Source organism: Carassius gibelio, chromosome A5, assembly GCF_023724105.1.
Source record: "Carassius gibelio isolate Cgi1373 ecotype wild population from Czech Republic chromosome A5, carGib1.2-hapl.c, whole genome shotgun sequence".
Taxonomy (NCBI): domain Eukaryota; kingdom Metazoa; phylum Chordata; class Actinopteri; order Cypriniformes; family Cyprinidae; genus Carassius; species Carassius gibelio.
The window spans coordinates 29,569,091-29,592,444 of NC_068375.1; the positions used below are offsets into that span (position 1 = coordinate 29,569,091).

General features: G+C 37.3%; 1 protein-coding gene across 4 annotated transcripts in view; it reads left to right on the plus strand.

Moving 5' to 3' along the window:
- Positions 1–23,354, plus strand: part of LOC128010936 (EMI domain-containing protein 1-like) — a 54,403-nt gene that overhangs the window by 17,802 nt on the left and 13,247 nt on the right. For all 4 annotated transcript variants that reach the window (XR_008182456.1, XR_008182457.1, XM_052593051.1 and 1 more), the window contains exons 4-7: positions 18,497–18,586; positions 19,039–19,100; positions 19,311–19,437; positions 22,720–22,764. Coding sequence is in view for 2 of the 4 variants with exons in the window: in XM_052593051.1 (XP_052449011.1) it covers positions 18,497–18,586; positions 19,039–19,100; positions 19,311–19,437; positions 22,720–22,764 (324 nt within the window). In the remaining 2 variants the exon portion in view is untranslated. The remainder of the gene's footprint in view (positions 1–18,496; positions 18,587–19,038; positions 19,101–19,310; positions 19,438–22,719; positions 22,765–23,354) is intronic.

The window sequence follows — 23,354 nt, forward strand, 5'->3', positions numbered from 1 at the left end:
GCTTAATTTTTAATATAGAAGGTTTTTTTATTTATTTAAAAAGGTCTCCCTCATAAAAGGATCATCTTTTTTGCAGGGCATTGGCATAAAAAAAATCGCTGCCATTTAATTTATTTTCTACCTGAGTCCCAATTCGCATACTATCCGTCCTAAATAGTATGCGAAACTAGAATTAGTACGTCCCAAATCATAGTATGTTGAAAAGAGCATTCCAAAGATACCCGGATGGTCTACTATTTCCGGTTAGAATTTGAAGTGCAGATCAATGCACACTCTAAGTGCTAATATTGCCCACAACCCATTGCGTACGGGAGGGAGGAGCTTTGCGGTGATGTTAACATGGCAGCCGGATGCAGCAACGGAGACGAGCCCTCAGCTTTTAAGTGTAATAATTCAAATGTTATTAAAGTTTTAATAACTAATTAAAGTTGTATTTTATTTTGTTACACACTTTGCACATGAACGTCAGAACCAGCCGCCTCACAAACGACCTGCGTTTGGTTCTACGACGACGCAGCCCTGCTTCTTCACTCCTCAACTTGGTAGAAGAACACATTGTAAAATGTATTGTGAAAAAAAACGATGAGAAAAAAAGATGGGAATAGTAAATAAAATTTTAATGGACATAAAGAATGAATGAAACGTTAACAGTTGTGGTGTGCGTAACTAGGCAACCAGATTGTCGTTCACGTTGCATGACGTCATCGAAGTATGTCCCAGAGCGTGCATACTCTTTTGCTACACACTCAAAAGTATGTACTTTTTCCTCACAAAAAAAGTACATACTTTTAGGTCGTAGTATAGGTAGGCGAATTGGGACTCAGCGAACCTGTTGTTTCTTGCTTTTTTTCCATTGTTAAATGTATTGAAACACATACACATACATCATATATTGTTTGTGCTGTGTGTTTTGGTTTTATTGTTGTACTTTTATATGGCCTTGTAAAACTTAACTATGCATCTGCCACATGAAAAGGCAATGCAGTGTTTTATATTAGAAAGAAGATTAGAAAACCTGAAAACAGTTTCTTTGGCTCTTGTTTCCCACCTCTCTTTTCTCGCTCCTGTGGTCGTCTGGGACTGACTACCACAGACAACCGCAAAAGTCTTCATCTGCGGCGAGCGCTTCTGATGTCATTCACATATTCAAATGATCTTGTGGTTGCCAAGAGCTCATTTAATCCTGAGCCGCTGATTAAGCAAATACACAAAACCCCTTGTTTCTTTCATGTCATTTGCAAACATTTGTAAGTGTGTGTTGGTGTGTACATGCTGCATGGTGTCTGGAACTGTGTGTGCTTACGTGGTGGTATAAAGATGGTTGTGATTAGAGAGGCAGATTCTGGATGAGCTTTACATAAACACATGCTTATAAGAGGCACGCTCTGCAGCAGCGCTGTAGAAACTCAGGATAAAAGGATTCAAAAGAAACCGGGTGACCGCAGGGATTGTTGTGTTACAGTAGAACTGCAGTGATTCCCAATTGTGCATTGAGCACTGTCAGACTGCATCTATATTTTCTGATTATACATTATGTTTGGTTAAAAATGGTGTTGAGAATTTTTATCATGTTGCTATGCAGTTTCTATGGAGTTTTAGGTAGTTTCTTACTGGTCCAGGTGGAAATAGCCCAAATCACATATAAATGACTTTGGAAAAGCACATTTTCAACTGACCTGATTTTTTTTTTTAACTAGCAGGATAGTCAAATGATGAAAGTCAGACATTAGTGACTATGTGTCGATGTTAATCTGTTGTGTTGGGTTTTTAGCGACAGCATTTTTGCAATAAGAGATGATGGAGGTGCTGGTGCTCACCGAGAGATGATGGAGATGCAGTATGTTGTGTGCCTTAGAGTTTTCTGCCTGTAGTTTTGGCCAGGAATGTGCAATGCTGACTTCATCTTAATAGATCAAATCTGTGTCTGAAATGGATCCATCATGAAATGCAGCAGGAAATTTAAAGTGAACTGATTTCATCTGTGTGTGACTAACATAAAATGAGCCTGCACAGTAATAATATCTTCAAATATAACTTGTGAAGGTGCTTTCTTGTCACTCTAAACCTATAGAAGAAATTATCAAAAAATTATAAATATATAAATAATAAAAATACAATTATCTTTTGAATGGTGATGCATATTTAAGGGAGTCCCTTCGATTTTTAGTAGCTTGTAGCTAACTACATTTTAGCTTGTCTCTAGTTTAACTACTTTGCATTAAAGTAGTTACAGTTTCAAATTAGCTTCCTTTTTACACACACTCACTCAGTAGCCATTCTGTTAGTAAATCACTTTTAATAGACTGTGTGTTGTGACATAATGTGTAATGTGTACTCCGTCCTGACACCAGCCAATGAGGAGGCTCGCTGAGAGTTGCCTGAGATACCAGTGGATGGAACAGGAGAGAGGAGGCGGGGTTATTCAGCACTGGTAGAATGATGACTGGGTCTGTTATTTGTGCTGGACGTGTTCCAGGTCGTCTGTCTTAAAATCTGCCTCACACACACACACACACACACACACACACCTGAAGTAGAGGACAGTGTGAGTGTGATAAAGGCTCCCCATCTCTTTTTCTCTGCATCACAATATCTTTTCCCTCTCTGTCATCATGAAGAAAGAGCATGATGAAGGATAAGCGAGTGAAAGGCTGGGGAAATCCAAAAATACACGTTTCCTACGACTGCTGCCAGATATCAGGGCCGCAATAAGTCAATCAGCTCTCTCACTCTCTCTTTTTCCCTAACGATCTAAACTCATTGTCAAGGTTGACATTGTGTTCATTTTGGCAGAGGCTCCTAAATGGTTTAGATTGCAGTTCTGTCCGAGTCTCTGGTGAAAAATGTTTATTGTAGGGCACTTGGAACAAAAGAAAGGCAGAGAGAGAGAGAGAGAGAGAGAGAGAGAGAGAGGAGTAGCAACAAAGAAGATAGAGCTAGCTTTCAGTTTGCTGTGAGGAAGGGGAGGTTAATATAGTTACGTCTGCGATCATGTTTTCTCAATATTATTGAAGAGTACAGACACCATGCTATTATTTAGAAGGTTAATTTAATGAAAAAAAAAACATCTAATTTTCCTTGCTGTTTTTTAAAATGAAACAGTTTCACTATAAACACATACTGTAAGTTTTAGAATCCAAAACTGTAATTCAATAAGACTAGTTGTTGAAACTAAGCTGTAAAAACAGCTCACTGCAAAAACCTTGGATCTGCTGTGAGAGAGTCAAATATATTAACATACGACAACTTACATTTGCATGTCTATTATTACGTCAAAGGTTTTGTTTCCGCTTAGCATGTAATCAAGTCCACATGGATTCGTGCCTGCAGAACTAAAGAGAAGGAATGATGCAGTGCCATTTTTTCCTTATGATTTATTCTTTAATTTTTTTAAGTTTAATGTTACACATCGTTTAAAAATGTGTTTAAAAGTTCTTTGTGATTCATAGGTACATATATATATATTTGTGTATTTGTACAGTAGTGAAGAAAAAAAAAGTTTGGGGTCTGTAAGATTCTTTTTCATGTTTCTGAAATTATTCTCTTATGCGTATTTATGCTCATGCTATTATTCTGCATCAAAAATAAACTTGTTTCTATTTTTAAAGTTTAAATCACATTAAAAGCTTAATTAGTACATTGTGAATTAATGATGATCACTCACAGCCGCTCGCACGTGTTCTGCGCACAAGCCAAACGCAGCACAACATTAAATCGGTTAACCGATCATCGACAGCTTTAATCGATTGCATCTCTAATCAACTATTAACCTTTCACCGAATAATCATTTACATCCCTACTTGGAATTCTACACTTGTACAGGATGATGCCAATGGACTAAGCCTAGGATTTGTTATTGAAATTTTACTGAGAATCTTTCTACTGTTTGTTTGTCTTTCCCTCGCCCACATTGATCTGCTGATCTCTTTCACATGGCACTAGTGTCAGCAAGTATGAGTCTCATCTCCCACATATTGGCACCACACCCAGCTCTTCTTTTAAACATGCTTTTCTTGCACAAATTGGTGCTCCTTTTATCTCTCTTGTTGTTGTTGTTTTGGTGTAGACGGTTGCTTGTGTCATTCCACCATGAAGACAATAATAAAATAGAGATGTTCCAGTGTGTGCCATGCCTGTGCAGAGAATGAAACCCTGGTTCAGGGCAAAATGTTCAATCTCAGTGTCTGAAATGTGTATTGTGAAAAGTCCACTTGAGTGCTAGGACCTTACAGTTCGACTTCTTTCTCTGAGGTTGTCTCTTTCAGCTTTTTCTGGAGCTTTTATAGGCTAGTGGTCCATCAAACCACAACCACAAAGTCAGACACCCTCAATGAGTCACATCAGATCTCCAGATAAAGCTCCTTCATCCACATTGCTCAGACATCCAGTAGCTTATTTCTGCATATATCTAGTCTTCCCTAATAACAATAACCCAACAACCCGCACACAATATATGGAAAAGAGATTTTCCTGCAGAGACAGCATGATTTAATTTCCCATTTGCCCAAACTGTCTCATTATCTGGCCACTGGGTGAAGTCATTTGTATTCATAAAGCCTAAAAGCATCCATAAGTTAGTTTGAGAGGCCTAACCACCCTGTTTTCTTAAAAGCTTTTACGAGTCATGAGAGCCGACTGCCAGGAAGCTGATAAAAAGAAAATTGCTGAGATATTATTTTCCTCTGTGCAATTATTCGGTATTACGGCCTCATGCTTCTTAATTAATATTGCAGATTGAAGAGGATTATTATGCATATAACAAAACTATTAACTATTATTTATTATTTTTAGTTGTTGTGAAATAAAACATTTTATCACAACATATCTACAAAAACACAATTTAAAGGGTTAAATAATCAATATATATATGATAGGGATCACTTTTGATTTATGTCATGAATTAAGTCATGAACCAAGTCATATAATTATTGAATTTTTATGAACCTTAGGGGTCAGTGTCTGCTAGCCACACTGTCTTGTAGTTTTAAAATAGTCTGCCATGTATTTTAAATCCCTCTCAGTGACTTGACCTCTGATGACCCTCCAGTTTGGCCCACATGTGTGTATTTTGATACTTACAAGAGATAGAGAATTCTAGGTGTGTTTTGATCCAGGACTCTCTCATATTGAGATCAGTGCTGTTTGATATTCTTTTCCTCTTGCATTTGAATACCCCCTCATTGCTTCACTCACAGGGTTTCTTCTCATCCCAGTCAATCCCATCTTTCATCCACCCCTATGTTAACACAAACACAAGGCTGTGTGGATGTTCTGTTGAAGTGGCTGCTTAAGATAAAGCTCAGATCTGTGGGAAGAGAGATGGTGGGAGTGTGGGAATCCATTTAAGTCTCTCTCACTCACTGGTCTGGTCTGCTTTTCGACAGTAAACTTAAGTGTTTGGAGGGTGTCTGTATGAGCCTGTGTCATAGTGGGGACAGCTGACGGGTAATATTCAGTCTAATTATTTTCATTAGATGGAAACAGACAGGCAGATGGGACAAACAGGAATGACAAGGTGATGATATGCTGCCCTGTCAGGGTTGAATGGATGAAGCTTCTTTTAGCAGGATTGTTAAAGGTCTGAAGGATTTAGTTCTGCTGGCTGAAACTGAACCCTCTGTTGCAGTAGCACTATCAAATGCTCTATAAATAGCCTTTGTGAGTGACTCTTAAACTTCAGAGAAAGAGAAGAAGTGCCTTGAAGTGAGTGTGTGCATTAAAGTAGATATTTGACTTTCTTTTTCCTAAACTCAGAGAATGTGATGATACATTGACAAATGCTTCTGTTTTGTATATTTGTAGGTTTGGGATTAGTGTGTTTTGTTTTTATGGGGGGGGGGGCATTTATTCAGCAAGGACTCATTAAACTATTATAAAGTTACAGGTTAAACTGATTGCTGTTCTTCTGAACGTTCTATTCATTAAAGAATCCTGAAAAAAATATATCACAGTTTCCACAAAAAAGAAAAGAAAAGAAAATCAGCATTGATAATAATAAAAAAAAAATCTTGAATTTTTTATAGCTTGGCTAGAAATTAATAATTACATGAAATTAAATTAATTAATTTCTACTTTTAAATAAATGTTTAACTATTTTAATCATTGTATTTGAACATTAAAAAAGAAAACAATTATTTTAAATTCTAATATTGTTTCACTTTATTTCTGTTTTTACTGTATTTATTATCAAATAAATGAAGTCTTGGTGAGCATAAGATACTTTTTTTATTCAAAAAATATTTTGAATAATACTGCTCGAAGAAAGTCAGTGGGGTTTGACCCCACTGGACTTTCATTGTATGAACATAAAAAACATTGAGACATTTTATTAAATGACATTTTACCTTTACATTTATTCATTTAGCAGATGCATTTATCCAAAGCGACTTACAAATGAGTACAGTGGAAGCAATCAAAAACAACAAAAAGAGCAATGATATATAAGTGCTATATCAAGTCTCAGTTAGGTCAAAACAGTACACGTAGCATGGGCTTTTAAATAATATAATAAATAAAAAGAAAACAGATAGAACAAAAAAAAGAATAGAGCAAGCTAGTGTTAGAGGCCTTTACACACACACACACACACACACGCACAATTGCATAATAAATGAAAAGAAAATAGAATACAGAAAGATTAGAAAGGTAGTTAGATTTTTTTTTTTTTTTTAAGAATAGAATTAGAATAGTGAGTGTTACATTTTATGAACATAAATACATTTAGAATTTTATTTGAACACTTTATGTTCCATTGAAGAAAGAAAAGTCATACAGGTTTGGAACGACATGATAACTTTCACTAGATATATCTCTTTAACAATAGCGATATTGACATTTATTAAAAATTGATTGGAATTTTAAAGAGGATGACAGGGAAGGTGGGGGGACAGAATCAGGAAATGATGCCAACAAGCTTGTAGAACTTATTCAGTCTGTCACAGAATTATATGTCTGCACATAGATAAAAATGTCTCCTAAATAAATAAATGTAACTATTGTGAACTATAGTTGGAACTATTCATTGAAGTGTCTCAGCTGTCCAGTTGTGACCACTAACCACATCAGATGAGAATACTAGGTGATTACAGAGTTACCCCACAGGAGCTTCCTTTGTTGCTGAAGAACTGACCGTGTACATCCACCTGCGATGCAGACCAAATGCAGGCGTGGAGTGAAACAAGAAGGAGAGAAAGACAAAGATGAAGAGAAGAAGGTTAGAAGAGGTCAGATAAGAGATAATTACACCTGTCTAGATAACACTGAAAACAAGAGGCTGCATGTGTGTGTCCTGATAGCAGAAAGAGTGGGGAGAGATAAGAAGCCTGTCTTAGTGATAACAAGCGCTCTTCTCACACACATACAGAGTTCTTGGCACATAGCAGTTCATTCAGCTCAGAGCACTTACAACTTCAGTATTGTCTTGTTCCTACTCATCTCTGAGTGCCTGTCAGTCATGCCAGTAGCCTGGAGAGTTGTAAACGGACTGACCTCAGTGATCTTCTTATCATCATCGTTTAGATTCCTGATAAACTAATATAAAGAGAAACAGCTGGATTCTGCGAGGTCAGATGAACCTCATTGATCTTACATAATAGGGCCTTTTGCACTGCGGGAAACTTTTCATGGTGCCAGAACTAATTGTGGAATGACCCACTTTTGGCCGTTTGTGCACCGCCAGAACTGGGTGCGATTTTACGATTGTACTGCCTTTTTTGTGAACCTAGTGCTGCTAGTGGCGTGGTTCCTTTACAGGAACAAATACCTAAAGCATTTCTTCTTATTATTTTTTTTTTATGAATTATCTGACGAGACTGTCATAACCTCAGACTTTTTAAGCAATTAACAATTACATTTTATTTTATTTCTGAGATGATGATTGGGTAACAATGACTAGATAAAACATACTGAGGTCATATAGCTTGTATTTCATTCTGAAAATTGTTATATAGGGTTTTCTTGAGTGTTGCATTCTGTAGTATGTGTTTGGTAGGCTTCTATACTTTTTCTATGTCTATGATCATCATGCTTTCGCCAGGTGTTATTTTAGTGTTAGGCTCGAAACCCTGAGCTCAAGCACACAGTTCAGATGACGTGTCAGAATTCCTGCACGCAAGGATGACGCTCTGTAAGAATGCCTGTGTGTGAGTGTGGGCATATGTGTGTGCCGTTTCAAAGGATGTGGTTCTGACATTTCACATTTCACATTAAATGATCTTTGACCTCTAGAAATAAGACGTCTTTAATCTAGAGAAATGCACAGAATGTACAGCATTCAGAAATCCACTCTTCATCTCATTATAAAAGCAGCTGCGGCTCTTTGTTTCCAGCCCTGTAATGTCTTGGCTTTGTGTGAGTGTTTTAATTGGATTTTTACTGACTTAAACACGAGGAAGCAGTGAGGTGTGATTGCTCATGTGACTTACTATGGGCAGCCACAACCACAAAGGACACTGAAACTTTTCCTGTAATGGTCTATGGCCCCCCTGAAGTTCACCGACCACTTAGACTCTAACTCTGACTTTGAAACTAATTATATACACACTGGCATGCACACATGCACAGACACACTAAATGTCTTTGTCTGACTGGGTAAGTGGGGAACAAATCTTCTCGTTCCCATTGTGGAAGTTAGCTTTGGCATTTAAAGTATTACATAGTGAAAGATCCTTTTTAAGAATATATTTTAAATGGCGTGACACTGATTCTTGACTGGGTATGTTTCCGTTTTATGAAAAATATGAATAAACAAGGATTGTGGATGTCTAAGGACAAAGGCCAAGTGAGAATAATTTGTCAGTTATTGTCGTTCCTAATGGTCAAATTATCCTAACATTTCCAAACGGTAGCATTTTTTATCACATTTGGACAGTTATACTGATCTTAACATTATCCTGAGTGAAATGCTAAGCTGGCATATGCAGAAAGAGATCTTCGGTATAACTGACATCTCAGAAAATAAGTTATGTTCTGAAGCACAATTAAAGCACTTTTATGTCATGCTTTCAAAAACATTTGTCTTTATTAAAGCTTACTCATGGGAAGTCATGGCCTAGTGTTTAGAGAGTATGACTTCTAACCCTAAGGTGTGGGTTCGAATCTTGGGCCGGCAATACCATAGGTGCAAGGCAAGGCACTTGAGCAAGGCACTGAACCCCCAACTGCTCCCCGGGTGCTGCAGCATAAATGGCTGCCCACTCCTCCAGGTGTGTGTGTGTGTGTGTCTGTGTGTGTGTGTGTGTGTTCACTGCTGTGTGTGTGCACTTTGGATGGGTTAAATGCAGAGCACAAATTCTGGGTATGGGTCACCATACTTGGCTGAATGTCACGTCACGTCACTGCCACCAAAAGAGGGAGCATCTTCTGTTTGCTAGATGGCTAGCGTGTTGTCTGTACAGTATCAGTTTTGGGGCTACACTCAGCATATATCTGTTCCATTTCAATTTTTTTTTTTGTAAAAAAGAGTGGTGTTTATACTGTCTGCACACCATTATTATCCAGAGGGACTAATAACCAAATGCTTTCCAAATCTTCTAGACTGTTTTCTCACCTTATTTCGAAAGACTGTGGAACACTACATTTCTACAGAGATTGCGTTTTAAGAGCGTTTTCACTCTCAAGGTCAGCTATTTAATCTTTGCTTTAAAATACCTTTTGACCTTTGGCAGACTGACCCAAAACGCTCCTCTCAGTCCCATTTAGGCCTTTTGTAACATAAACTTGCTGAGTAAAAGTCAGATTTTCCAAACACTTCCAAAGCAGATTATTGAAATTCCATCATGTGAATCCAACTTTTTTTGTAAAGGAAATGATTTGAAATTGAGAGAAAGGTTTTGTGGAGTTAGATGCCAAAAATTGGGTCATATGCTGCATTGTGGCCTAAAACAAAAGTATTATTTCGAAGAGTTAAATGAGGCAGAGGAAGGCTCTTTCCACAGAGTTTGATGAGTGAGAGTGCATTCATAAGCACATTAATGCAGGTTTATGATCTGTGATTAAGACAGGAGATGCTGTGAGGAATATTGGAACATGCGTTTTGTGTTGGCAGGGAGAACTGAAATGATATAATGATATAGTTCCTGGACTTGACGCAGTAGTTATGGTGTTGCCGTGGTAGCACTGTTTTTGTAGTGGACCTCAAAATGTTTTTGTTATTTTTGGGGGGTTAAAGGTAGGATGAGATTTGGACATCTGCGCTGCGCTCATAAGGCCGGCAGGTCTTGTTAAAAATAATGCTGGACTTTCAATGCAGCAATGCCAAACATACTTTGTGAATTTGGTCTGAACTCTAACTCTAGTTAACTCAATAAAACCTCCGCAAGAGTGCTCTAGATTTAGTGGAATCATTTTGGTTAAGTTCTTTTTTTCTTGTGGAACAAGCAGATTCCTCAGAATATCTGAGTCTGTGTCATCTGTTTTGGCTTGTGGTTCAGAAGGATGTGCCACATTTGGAATAGCACTTCTGACCTTGATCATCACACAAACCACAAAATCTCTTCTATTCTATTCTTTGATTAGAACAATAAGACACTTGAGGTTATATCCCTTAGCTGTGGTTAAATCACTATAACACACAACCTTGTGTGGCTTATTGCTTTTTCTATAACTAATATAGCATATTTATCATATTTTCCTTGTCACTATTTATTTGTATATTTGGATATATATCTGTATGTTTTGGATGTTGTGCAAGATTATTTTTACATTTAGATTATCAAAGCAGTCAAAACTGAAGCACTATAAAAATGAATCTTTGGAAATCTCACAATGAAAAACCATTTTTCATGCAGTTCATTAAAATGTTATATTTTGTAGTGTTTACTTTTAATTTATTTTTAACTTTGTAAATGTAATATTCTTCACTTAGCTGTTTTTGGTTATAAAATGAAGAAAATAACTGATCGCTATCAGCCAGAATTTTAATATCAGTTCAGCCCTAGAATAAACAATTATTCTACCAAGTAATAGTTCATAAGCCTGTATAGGTTGTTTTTGGTTGTTAAGCAACAAAGCAACTTAAATAAGATTACTATTTCTGGCACAATAGGACAATTGCAGCTCCTTCTTCTCATTTAAAGTCTGTATTGGTGGTACACTGTGGTGGACGAAGTACACAAATCAAGTACTTGAGTAAAAGTACAGATACGTATAATAAAATATTGCTCCAGTAAAAGTACTCCTTTACGAAAGTACTCTTTTTTTATGTACTTAAGTAAAAAAGTACTGATAGATCGATTTATTTTGCAATTTTATATAGGCTACTTAATTTAATTTTATATTAGCACGTATCTTTTATAATCGTACTGCTTCAACAACTTTTTTTACTTTTTATTCAGTACATCCCCAAACACATTAACTATATAATTAAATATCTTGATTCTCACCTTATAGATTATGTAATCTATTAACTATGCATAAAACCTGTCTGTTTACTTAATTAACAGATATGGGTGTAATGCCTCAACATTTTTAATATGACTGAGTTTATATTTAATGTGAATTTAACATTCAAAGTTAATTTAAATAAAAATATTGCAAGTTAGGCTACTAATATTTTGTTTTAATAAACTGATCTATTTAAAAATAAGTATAAATTTTTTCTCGGACTATTATATATGGCTTTACAGGTTTACAGCAGCAGAAAGTGAGCAAAGAACATTTATTATCAAAAAAATTGATGTAAGGAGTAACGATATGTTTTATGAAATGTAGTGAAGCAAAAAATAAGATCTTATGTTTTGGAATGTAGTAAAGTGAACGTTACTTAAAATAAAACTACAGTAAAGTACAGATTCTTGAAAAATGATTGTAAAATGATTGTACTTGATGAAGTAAAGCTACTCCGTTACTGACCACCACTGGTACGTGCTACTTTTAGGCTCTCCTTAACTTTTTAAGGCTCGGTCATTTCTTGCATGCTGAGGAGCTGATTTTGTGAGGTGCAATATGTGGCAGGCGTTGTTTTCCTGTGCTTGTTTTGTGAATCTCTTGTGGTGGTGTGTCCACTGAGCTGAGAGGTTTTTAATGACTGCGGAGGGTTTGGAGTGGTTGGTGTGGGTAACTGAGATGATCCCTCCCTGCCTGTCTCCTTCACAAACAACATTCTGTGGTTCAGACAGAACCTTCTTTTGGTAGTGCCCACTCTTGTTTCTTTTAGGAGATGATTAGAAGGAGAGGGGGTGTCGGCTACTGAATTGCAGAGGTGAAAGAGTTTAAGGAAACTGTGAGACGAGTAAGGCACAAGTGCGATGACATGGGTTCACGTCTGGCACGAGGTCAGCCGAGGTCATGAGACAAAGACATGAAAGGGGATTGGGTTTTATGATGGGAGGAGGATCTGTATGTTTTGTGTTTCTGCCTAACAAAGAAGGACAAGTGGTCCAGCCTTCTTTCTGTTCAACATCTGTTTTTTAGCGTGGGAGGAAGTGTCAAAGAACCAAGAGGCGGTTCTGCATTGTGGAACGTCTCATCTCAGGAGTTCACTGTACGACTGGTCTGTGGCCTACATGGTTACACATGCTCACGGGGCTTATTTCAGATCTTCCACAGACACCACATGACTGTTTGTCTCCTGTAGAAAAGTGTTTCCAGCTTGTACACTTTAAAATGTGTTTCCACACAGAGGCCAAAGGATATCAAAGCAGATGGCCGACAACCTCCTCTTTTAGAAAATCTTTTTGAGAGAAGAGGCTTAAGTGGTTTCAAAACCTGACACTGTTCTTCAGGAAACCGCTTTTTAGACTCCATTTATTAGTGGTGTTTACTAAAACACGCAAGCAAGGATCCTTTTGAAACATCCCAGAGCACATCAGCAACCATCTAGAAAACACCCAGATAGTGTATAAATTTAGTAAAATTTCAATGAATTTTATGTGTTTAAATTTGTAGTTCTGCTTAATGTTTGCTGCCACAGTTCATATTCAAATATAGTTTTTATTTGGAGATTCATTTGGTAGTTAGTTTTAAATGAAACCAACTTTTGTTGAACATTTGTGCCAGAGAGATTTGCTGTTTCAACAGGATTAGTGTGAAACACTTTTAAGGTTTACATTTTCTTAGAAACAGTTGCACCAGCTGGACGTACACCCGGTCGTAAGACTAGGCTGGACGTAAAATACACTATAAGTCACGTGTAGAATTTATACCCATTGCACCAACTCGGCGTAGTGCTACATCTGAGACTAAATCTTACGCCTAGTCAGAGGTAGGGGTAAAGTGAAAAGTCATTACTTGCTCGGACATTATTCGTTTTCAGGATTCACAGTCTGTTAGTTCATTCTTACTGCAGACGTGAACTGTAATGTTTATGTTCTTGTCTTTTCGGGCAGGATAAGAAATATTAATCACGAAGCTTGATGTAGCCTACCACACTGCCGACAGTAACTGAATACAAAATATATTTCTTTACATCATATAGCCTAATAATTATGCAGTTAAACATTATATATGAACTGGGATTATTAAAAGAAACTGAACCATTTGACATCTTGGACAGTGTAAATGCTTGGAAATATTTCATCTCTTTAATTCCATTCATTATTTGTAGTTTTATTTGTTTTGTGCTTTGTTACTTTTCATCAGAAATAAATGGACAGACATTCGTTGTACATAAACTTGATAGTCAGATATAAAAAAAAAAACTCTAGAAAGAAGCATTGTATTGCATTTATTATATTTTACTTAACCTTGATTAAATCCATCATGGGAATGTGCAGGAAGGCTTCGGATTTAAAAACGCGGACTTGTTAGGAAATGTTTACTCAATAAAATTATGGCGTGGTGGCTTCACATGTTATGATGTCTTAAGCAATTCAGTTCTATATTAGTAGTTGTAGTCATTGTGGCGTGAACGTCATCTCAGATAGAGCTATAACTGCAGGAGAATGTATCTTAGTTGCAGCTGATCGTGGTGCAACAGGTGTAAATATTTATCATAATGCTGGACGTTGCAAAGCCCAGCGTAGGACTTACACCCAGCTTTTTTACACCTGGCTGGTGCAACCGACCCCAGGAGTGAAATTAAAAATTGACGCAAATTGCTAAATCAAAACCATACAAAAGCACTATTTCCTCTTAGTGTGTAAAGTTGCTACTGCATTTAGGCTGAACTAGGGCAACTGTATAGCAAAGAGTGAGAAGAGGGATAATTTAGAGTTGGTTCCCTGTAAAAGTTTAAGGGCTGTTTCCAAGTGCACATCTGGATGCTAATGACAGGCACACATTTAGAGGAGGGGCGATTAACTGGTGCAGGATGAGTAACGCTTTTCACACAGAAGACCGTGAAACACTCATGTCTGAATTCTTTGTAGTATTTGAATGTCAAGATGGGCTCCAATTCTGGTCTAATCTTCAAGTCCCATTGCATCATGGGTAACCTGTGCTCATTTCTTATAGTTTTGTCTTGCAGCAGCGTGATGTATAGTGTGATTCAATGTGACGTGTGTGGGTTTGTGTGAAGCCAGACTAAAGTATGTGTTTGTGTGATCTTGAGGGAATGTTGACTGATGAGGAGGGATGTATGTATGTAGGAGGTGAGCTCGCCCCCCTCCCCTTCATTTCCCTCCGTCACTCTCCCTCTCCGTCTGTTCTAGCTTCGCTTTGGTCTGTTCCAAGACCCCCAAGGCTGCACCAACTATTCATCGTATGTTTTTGGGCCAGGTGTGTGCTGCTCGTTCTCTATTTTTGTCTTGAGAAATGAAAATTCTGTCGTCATTTACTCATCTCATGTCATTCCAAACCTGTATTACATTCTTTTTTCCCTTTGTGGAACATAAAATAAATAGTTTTTTGTCCTTGCAATGAATGTCAGTTGGGTCTATTGTTGTGTGGGACCCTCATGACTATGTAGGTTAATATCCACGCTGCTCAAGATTGAATATAATGGACATCAACAGTTACTTTCGACCTTGAGCTATGGACCTTAATTTGAATAACTTAGAAACAATGTCGTCTGTGTGGAACAGAAAAAGAGAGAGACATGAAGACCTTTCCCCACTCTGTCTTAAAACACAGAGACTGCTTTCTCAGCACAAGTAACTCCCTGTAGACTCGACATTCAATAGAGCGGATCTTATGAAAAGTAAGCGAACATGACTTAAAATTCTCCATCCCTCACACACACCCCCACGCAGACATACACACCCTCCTCACCTGCTTTCATCACTACCACCTGGTCTCTAATGAGCTTCTGGTGCTGAGGGCAGCAGTCTTTGCTGACAGAGATGAATGGAGACTTTTTTTTTTGTTCTGTTCATCTACAGATGTGTGCTTTTTTTCCCTTTTCTCCTCTCTACTATACTCAGATTTTAAATAGGTTAAATAAAGTCTCCGTTTAGTTTGAAGCCAGTTGGACTCTAAACCCATTAAAAAAGCTCTAAACCTTTAAGATGTTTAGTCAACACAGCAAAGTATTGTCTTTGTAAATGGACTTGTTTCGGATGTGGTCTTGTTTTAGATCAGCTAATGGATCTAGACTGTCAAAGCTGATTGTAGTTCAGTATTAGGAGAATGAGTGAAGAGGAATAACATAATCATCACTTTCCATAATCATTTTATACTCCGTTTGTCTTGCAATGCAGACAGTAGCACTTGATTCTTTAAATATGAGACCCTATCCACCCTGAGGAAAATGCAAAATATTATACAATAAAATGTATAATAAAGAATATATGCAAATTTTAGTGTATAATTTAATATTTATTTTATTTGCAAAGTAAATTTTCTTTAAAAACTAGATACTCTAATTATACATGAAACTCTCATATTTTTATTTGCTAAATAACAATTTCATGTTTTTGAGCAACATTAATTTAGTAGATTTTTTTCCCTGTTATTATCAAGGTGTACTTTTCCTGTTATTTCAGTAGGTAATAAATCACTTCTCTTGAGCATGAACTTTCTGTGCCATCCTGTGACCATGTGCCTAGGTTTATTTTTATTTTGAGAGGAGAATTAAGAGCTGACCTTGAGCCATTAATAATTTCAGGGCTAAGCAAGGAAAAATATTGCTGTGAGTTATAGTGGCCTGCTGCATACCCATAATTCTCCAGGCACACTATATTTCCTCAGCTGCTTGAGTGAAAGATCAATAGCGTCATCATCCTAATACCCTTAACCTGAGACTGAAGAGAATGATCTCTGTATGAAGACTCTCTTTCTGTCCATTATTTAGTAAGGTGAAGCGTGTATGGGATTAGTGCAACAGTAATACCAGTTGGTTTAATGTGCAATGGACAGTTTGTCTAAATAAGTGCACCCACACTTAACTTTACACTTTTGTATTCCTACACGCTGCATCATAACTCAGTCCTCAGACACACACACAAATGCTGGGGACTTCCTTCCACAAACTTCTCTAATTGTATATAAGCTAATAAACAGGAAAACCTCCCAGGATAAATACTGCCACACTTCATGCCGTTCCTGAAAGCAAAAAGAGAATCCACTGTCTTTTTTTTCATTGCTGGGGATACTCTTTCCCCTCTGTGATATTTTAGTCAGATGAACTTGCCGATAACCTTGTCCAGCTTTCCCAAGCATCTTAACAGGAAGTGATCTCACAATGGTGTTAAGAGCACTCAACCTTTGAACTGTCTGCCATGCAGACACAAACACACACACACACACACACACATTCACATTCACCACTTTTGACCTCTCATAGCTGAGAGAGTTAGGTTTTATCATATGTTCTGATGTCACCAACCCCTCTGCTCCTTAAAGACTAAGAAGGACCTTGGTTATTAAAAACCTGCTGATAAAATCAATGGCTGCTCCCACCAGTATACATCCACACACACTCAAAGGTGAGAGGTTAATCTTGCATACATTTGCAGGTTGACGTGACTCGTAAGGGGCACTCATAAGGGAAAGGATGTTAATATTAATAGAAGGGATATTACAAACCTGGGGGTGGTTGAACTCTCACTCAGCTCAGTATTCTTATGTTGAATGTGAATGTGATATATTCAGTTCACATATTTCAGTTTAAATAGAGATTTAGGGATAGTTGTTAAAGGGATAATTCACACAAAAATGAAAATCATCTCATCCCTGTTTTAAATCCACATGCAAAAGAAGATAGCAGTTGCATGTGGTTCGCGAAGCAAGGCAGGTGCCACTTCATTGGTTCTGGTTCTGCTGCTGCTGTGGTTTAGCTACGTCAGAGCGGCTGCGCAGACTTCCTGTCCCTAGTCGGTAATAAAGCACTGAACTGGGTCAGTTGTTTATGTCCGGAGCACCTAAGCTAGCCACAGACTACCTAATGTAAGATACGTTTGCTGAAGTAATCTGAAACAGGTCAGTCCATTGAGTACTACAACTTCTTACTACCTTAAAAAAGAGACAGAAGAAGAGAAAGAGTGAGAAGAGTTGGGGAAAAGCGAATTCAGGTCCATTTGAGCAGCACAAGGAAACCATTGTTTTTAAATGTGAGCCTTTTTTTTCTCTTGTCTGCCAAAAGTAACCCTTCTTCCTCAAGATCGTTATGAAGATAGAAGATAAACAGTTAATGTAAGGCATAACTGAACATATAAGACCCAAAGATACGCTTCTCATATGAAGAGCAATTCCTGGATCCTCCTTCCACATTTGTATTCTGTATCTATTTGTGCCCCTCGTGCCAGGGTTGTGTGTGGGCTTACCTGTCAGGGAGGCCCCTCTGTGCCTTTCCTGTCTCTGCAGATATGAAGCAGCATCATTAATGCTTTTCAAAGCGTAACTATCCCAATACACAGCAAAAGCCAGGAGTTAAATATGTACTGCTGCTTGGCTTTAAATTTGATCTGAACTCACAGATTTTGAAAAACAATGGTTGGTTTCTAAAAAAGTTTGGGAAGTTTGTTGTTGGTCAGTTGTATATTGGGGTATTGCATGATTATTCATGATTATTTTCATACCTAAAGTAGCCTCAAAGTACAATATTAGCATTTGCATGAAATTTCATTGAAAAACAGTATTTTCAGAAATTTCAATAGAAAAACAGTATCAAACTTACAAAATATCTTGTTTTATCTGCAAAAAAATTATGCTAAACTTAATTTATTTTTCTACTCATTTTTTTTTTTACCCAAGTTCACACAATTCTAGCAAAGTGACCACAAGTGTTTTTCATCACATTAACTGTAGACATGTTCATTTAAAAATAACCAGTACATGTCCAAATATGTTTTTGTTTTAATTTTGAACAGTATATGTATTGTGTTACTGTATGATTGGAAACCTAACAAACTTCTGTAAATGTTTTACTTGGGAAAAAGTATAGTAATTAAAAAAAAATTCGAGGGTATGTCGATTTTTTTCACGTTTATCATGTGCTCACCAAAGCATATTTTCATATGACTAAAATTTGAACAGTAGTGATATTCATACATTTACAAGTGTGATTTCACTGTCCAAAAAAAAGTTTTTGGAGACACTGTTTATTGTTTTTTGGTTTGTTTCTTTGTTTTTTTATTTGGGGTCTTGTCTTCATTTTTCTCAATGTAATCTCTGTATACAGAATCATCGAGTAACCTGGTTGCCCAGGAGGCTGTAAGAAAACAGGCTGCACTTCTGAAAGCTGCTTCTAAAACAGGAGAACATATCTCAAGTAAGAACCAAACCTCTAATCTCCATTATCACCTCAAAATATGTTCCACTTCAGCATGAAAAAGCCTAATTAAGACAAAAGCATTCATAAAACACCTTTAAAGGAACTTGTCCATCTGGAACTGTTGCATCTTAGGCACTTGTTGCAAGACTTAATGATGAAACCGACTTGTTACAGTAAACTGTTACTTGTGTTTGCATGCACAGTTCTTTTAAACTGCACATTTTCTGACTGATTCCTCATTAGTATTACAGCATGCACATTTAGTTTATTCTTCATCAAAATGTATAAGTGATAAAGAAATCCATACTGCAGAAAACTTTATAGACAACACCACTATATTTAAAGAGAAATCGCCTTAGAAAGTCCACTTTGAAAGCTGTTATTGATCTAATTGATTATAACATGTCTTTGTCCCCCACCTCTCTCTTCCTATTGTCCCCCTCTCTCAGACTGTCTGAATTGCAGTCGTATCACAGCCCTCACAGATCGTGTTAGCTCTCTGGAGGCCAAGGTAAAGTCACATCTTTCCTTTTGACCATCTTTCAGGGAGGAATTCACTAAGAATGAATTTCATCTATTGATAGCTTTATTTATTCGTACCCCAATGTTTTAAGATGCTCTGTCCTCATCACTCCAGTATTCCTTTATTACTGAAACCATCCCCATTTAACACAGTTTAATCAATCACCCTTTGTTCCTTCTCTGTCTCTCTGTCTTCCAGGTTCAGCTTCTTACCGCCCCTGCCTCCACCTCTCTTCAACAGATGCCGTTAAAAAATGAACCTGACTCCTCCTTCCTGATGGGGGCACCACCTGCCAAAGGTTCTCCTGGGGCCCAGGGTCCCGCAGGTATATTTATCACTTTGTGTTACAGAATAACGTGCAGTTTTAGTAGTGGTGTTTACTTTAGGACTACATGTGAAGCACACAGTTGTAAGAAAAAATAATGAGGACATTGAAGATTTGTTGTTTGTTGTTTATTGCAGCATTGCAGTGACAAAGTACATGTAGTACCTTGGGTTCAACAGAGTCGGAATGAACATTTTCAGTTAACTACACTTAATGTTAATTAAGTTCCTCGTGTCGTATCATCTGTGATAATGAAGTTCTAACACCCCATTATCTGAGGCTACATACACACGAAGCCACTGCTTTCCCTATCCAATCTTTTTTCCCCTCGTCTCAAGAAATATCTGCGTCCACACGAAACCACAAAACTGACACACAACAATGTAGTAAACATGCCAGACCAGCATGTGGCGCTGTAATTCTGCCACAGAGATACACAAAAAATGGAGTAGAAAACTTGGACTATTGTGCGTGGTATACAAACGAACATGGAACAATATATTTATTTATCTGTGTTAATGTCAGTTAAAAAAAGTCGTTCAGTGTTTGTTCATGTTATTGTTGCGTTTACGTGACATAGTACTGTCTGACTAGGGGCACGACGTGGGCTAATGACGTCATCGTTTCAGAAAATGTACGGATTCTCTGTCCACGTGAAAACGCAAGGGTGGCCGGATCCTTAAAACGCCGGATTCGTGTGGACAAAACACCTATACGAGACAATGTTTATGTATGTACATCTAAAAGCGTCTCTGTGTGGATGGGGCCTGAGATGGTTCTCGTTGTCCCACACCCATTCCCATTCAACAATTGGTCACCATTTGTTCTGGATGTAATCATCCAAAATAATCTAGAAATGACATAATCTCTGACTTTCACCTTTAATAATAATTAAAACAATCTGGAAAATGTGCACAATCAAGCATCTATTGTGGAGTGGAATCTGACTATAGTTTCTTACACAGTCCTGTTCCATTGATTTTAATGGAGCAAAGATTGATGTTCATTGGACAAAAGGCCACTGTTCCTGTAGTTCAGTGCCAAAGTCAAAGGTTCAAAGCCATGCATTTGTCCCATGGCTAAAATCACATCATTTTGCAGTGCATTCTTAATGGCAGTTTAGCATTATTATAGTTATGGCAAAACATTTATTAGCCAATAAGCATGTGGAGAAAATCCCATTCCCTTTAACAATAATGATAATCCCAGAACCCACCCACATTTTAATTTATCTCCTAGTACAGTTGTTTGGGATTACACTGTGGAGTGATTTAAATAGTGTGTGAGTGTTGGATGATGTGAGCACTGATGGTTGTGGGTGTTTTTTGGCTGTTTGCCATGGTGCATGTGGCTTTGAATTGCACCAATTCATTTCCAGTTGCCATAGAGATGTAGAACTGAGACATTAAAGAGGCTTGTGAGGATTTGAAGGGGCTAATTGTATAGTAAAAACTGTAGGACTGCACTTGACACTGTGTCACAGATGTCATTTCCACCAGCCAAACTGTGACCGCAGCCTTTGTTCTGGAAATATTTCCCCATGCAAGTATTTAAACAAAATTGAAGATAAGGACTCCCAAATAGGATTAGCTCCTTCCTAAAATATAAATCATCTATTCTTCAAAGTCACGTGATCCTTCAGGAATCAGTCTGATATGCTGATTTGGTGCTCAGGAAACAGCTCTTTTCATCATCAATGTTGAGTTGTGCAGCTTATTATTTTTATGGAAATCATGTTTAAAAAAATTCATGATTCTTTGATGAATAGAACATTTTAAAGAAAAGCTTTTATTTGAGCAATTCTATGTGTCCTTGCTTGAATGAAGTGTGGTATTATGCAAAGTTAATTAACTAGCTTTTGTATTGATATTTTACTGCAGCCAAAGCAAAATATTAAAATATTGTCTGGAAAATGTGAAAAACCTTTTACACTCAGAGTAATATTAGATGTATAAGCAATCTAAAGTGAAAGAATAGAAAACAACGAGTGTAACCTTTCTCTGATCAGTGGATCTCTCTTTTGGATCACGCACAGTGTAGTTCTCCCATTTAAGGCCTCTTATTTCTCCCTATGAAGGCATTAAATCACACAAAATGAGGAATCATCTCTGTCAGTTTGTGAGTGTCAGCAATATATGCATCCTTCATTCAGCAAGACATTCTTTTTAATGGTTAATACCAGCTCCTTAATTCCCCTTAACCACTCCATAGCTATCCCTCACTGTCACTGCTCAATCCTATCATCACTTGAAGTGTGGAAGAGATTAAAAGGCGGGTCCCTAGAGATTTCAGAAATGACTTACCAGACTACTAAGTAAAATTCTGAAAGCCCTTATCTCACTTATCCAGTGTCCCTTCTCTCTGTGCTGACTTGGCAGAACTATTCAACAAATTCAGTTCCTTCAACACAGAACATTAAATAGATCTGCTGTCCAACAGTTCTCCACCTTAGTGCAAATTCAATGCTCTATCTGTTCAAAATATCACAGCTGTGGAGGATTGTGGTGGAAGGATGAGGCACAAATTACCCTTGAGAAGATTATTTCCATGTGCTGGTTACACAGATGGAGAATGTGAAAAGAAATCTGGTGCTTCCGTGGCAGGAATGAGCATTTGTGTGGAGCCTCTTAAATTGTGTGTGATGTTGTGTGCAGGGTTCACTATAATGCCCACTTTTTGTTTTAGTCTGATTGAAATAGAAAAAGTGGATGCAAATTAGACATATGCAGGTATTCGGTAGTGCAGAATATTGCAGTAATGAGCATGCAATGTATTATTATCAAGGGCATTTCAAAATACGGAATAGTTCTAGGTACATTATTTTCCAAATTGATTACCTTTTTAAAATGCACAGTTACTTTTTGTTTTCATCAACATGTAAATGCATGTGTGTGGATGTGTTCATGACCAGATGCTTGATGGAAGACAAACATGAGGAGATTTGATATTATCAGTCTTTCTGGGGGAGAATAACATGAGTGACTGTGTAAATATATCGATGTATCAGTTCATAAATCATTTCTTTAGGGAATCCTGTCTCTGCAGTGATGTCACAGTTGATCTCACATGATAAGTTCAGGGTTATTTAGACTGTGTCTGCCAACAGGCACATCAGCGATCCACAGATTTATATCAGGCTGTGGGACTGTTCCAATGGCAGGCCTGGAGGACGCTTTAGTGTAGAAGACTGACTTTTTTACAGACTAGAGTAGAGAGTGCTTTAAGATCTGAAGAATCCTTATACTTCCTGTGTAACAGTAAATCTGTGTGTGTTTGTCCCAGGTCCACAGGGCGAGAGAGGCCAGGATGGCTTACCTGGTAAAGAGGGTGAGTTATTTCATGTCTTTTCACTGTTCAGTCCAAACTAAAATACACTCTCAAACACACACTGCACACTCACATTAGAGGTCTGCTGCCCAACCTTGATTTATTAATTCTGTTTTTAAGGACTAGAACCTTTCTAAAAGCAGCAGGTTTCCCATGATCACCACTTGCATAAAACAAGAAATGATGGAGGTTTTCTAAAAGAGATAATTCACCTAAAACAATTCAATTCATAATTTAATCACTCTAATTTCAAAACTTTAATGACTTTCTTATGTGGAACTCAAAAGAATACACTGTGCATTGATAAAATATCTTTTTAAACAGTTCAAGTATTTTCAAAATCTTATTTTGTGTTCTGCAATAGAAAGAAATTCATACCGGTTTGAAACAACATGAGGGTCAATAATAAATAAAATAAATAAAACATTAAAAAAAATTACATTTTTGAGTGAACTATCCCTTTAAGTAGGTCTTCATCATTTCCCGTTTTATCTTCCTTTTAAGTGCTATTTTATAAAGCATTTTATGCCTTTGTTAGTGGAATGTAATAATTGCTATCACCAATGCATAGTGTAGCCAAGTGTAAAATA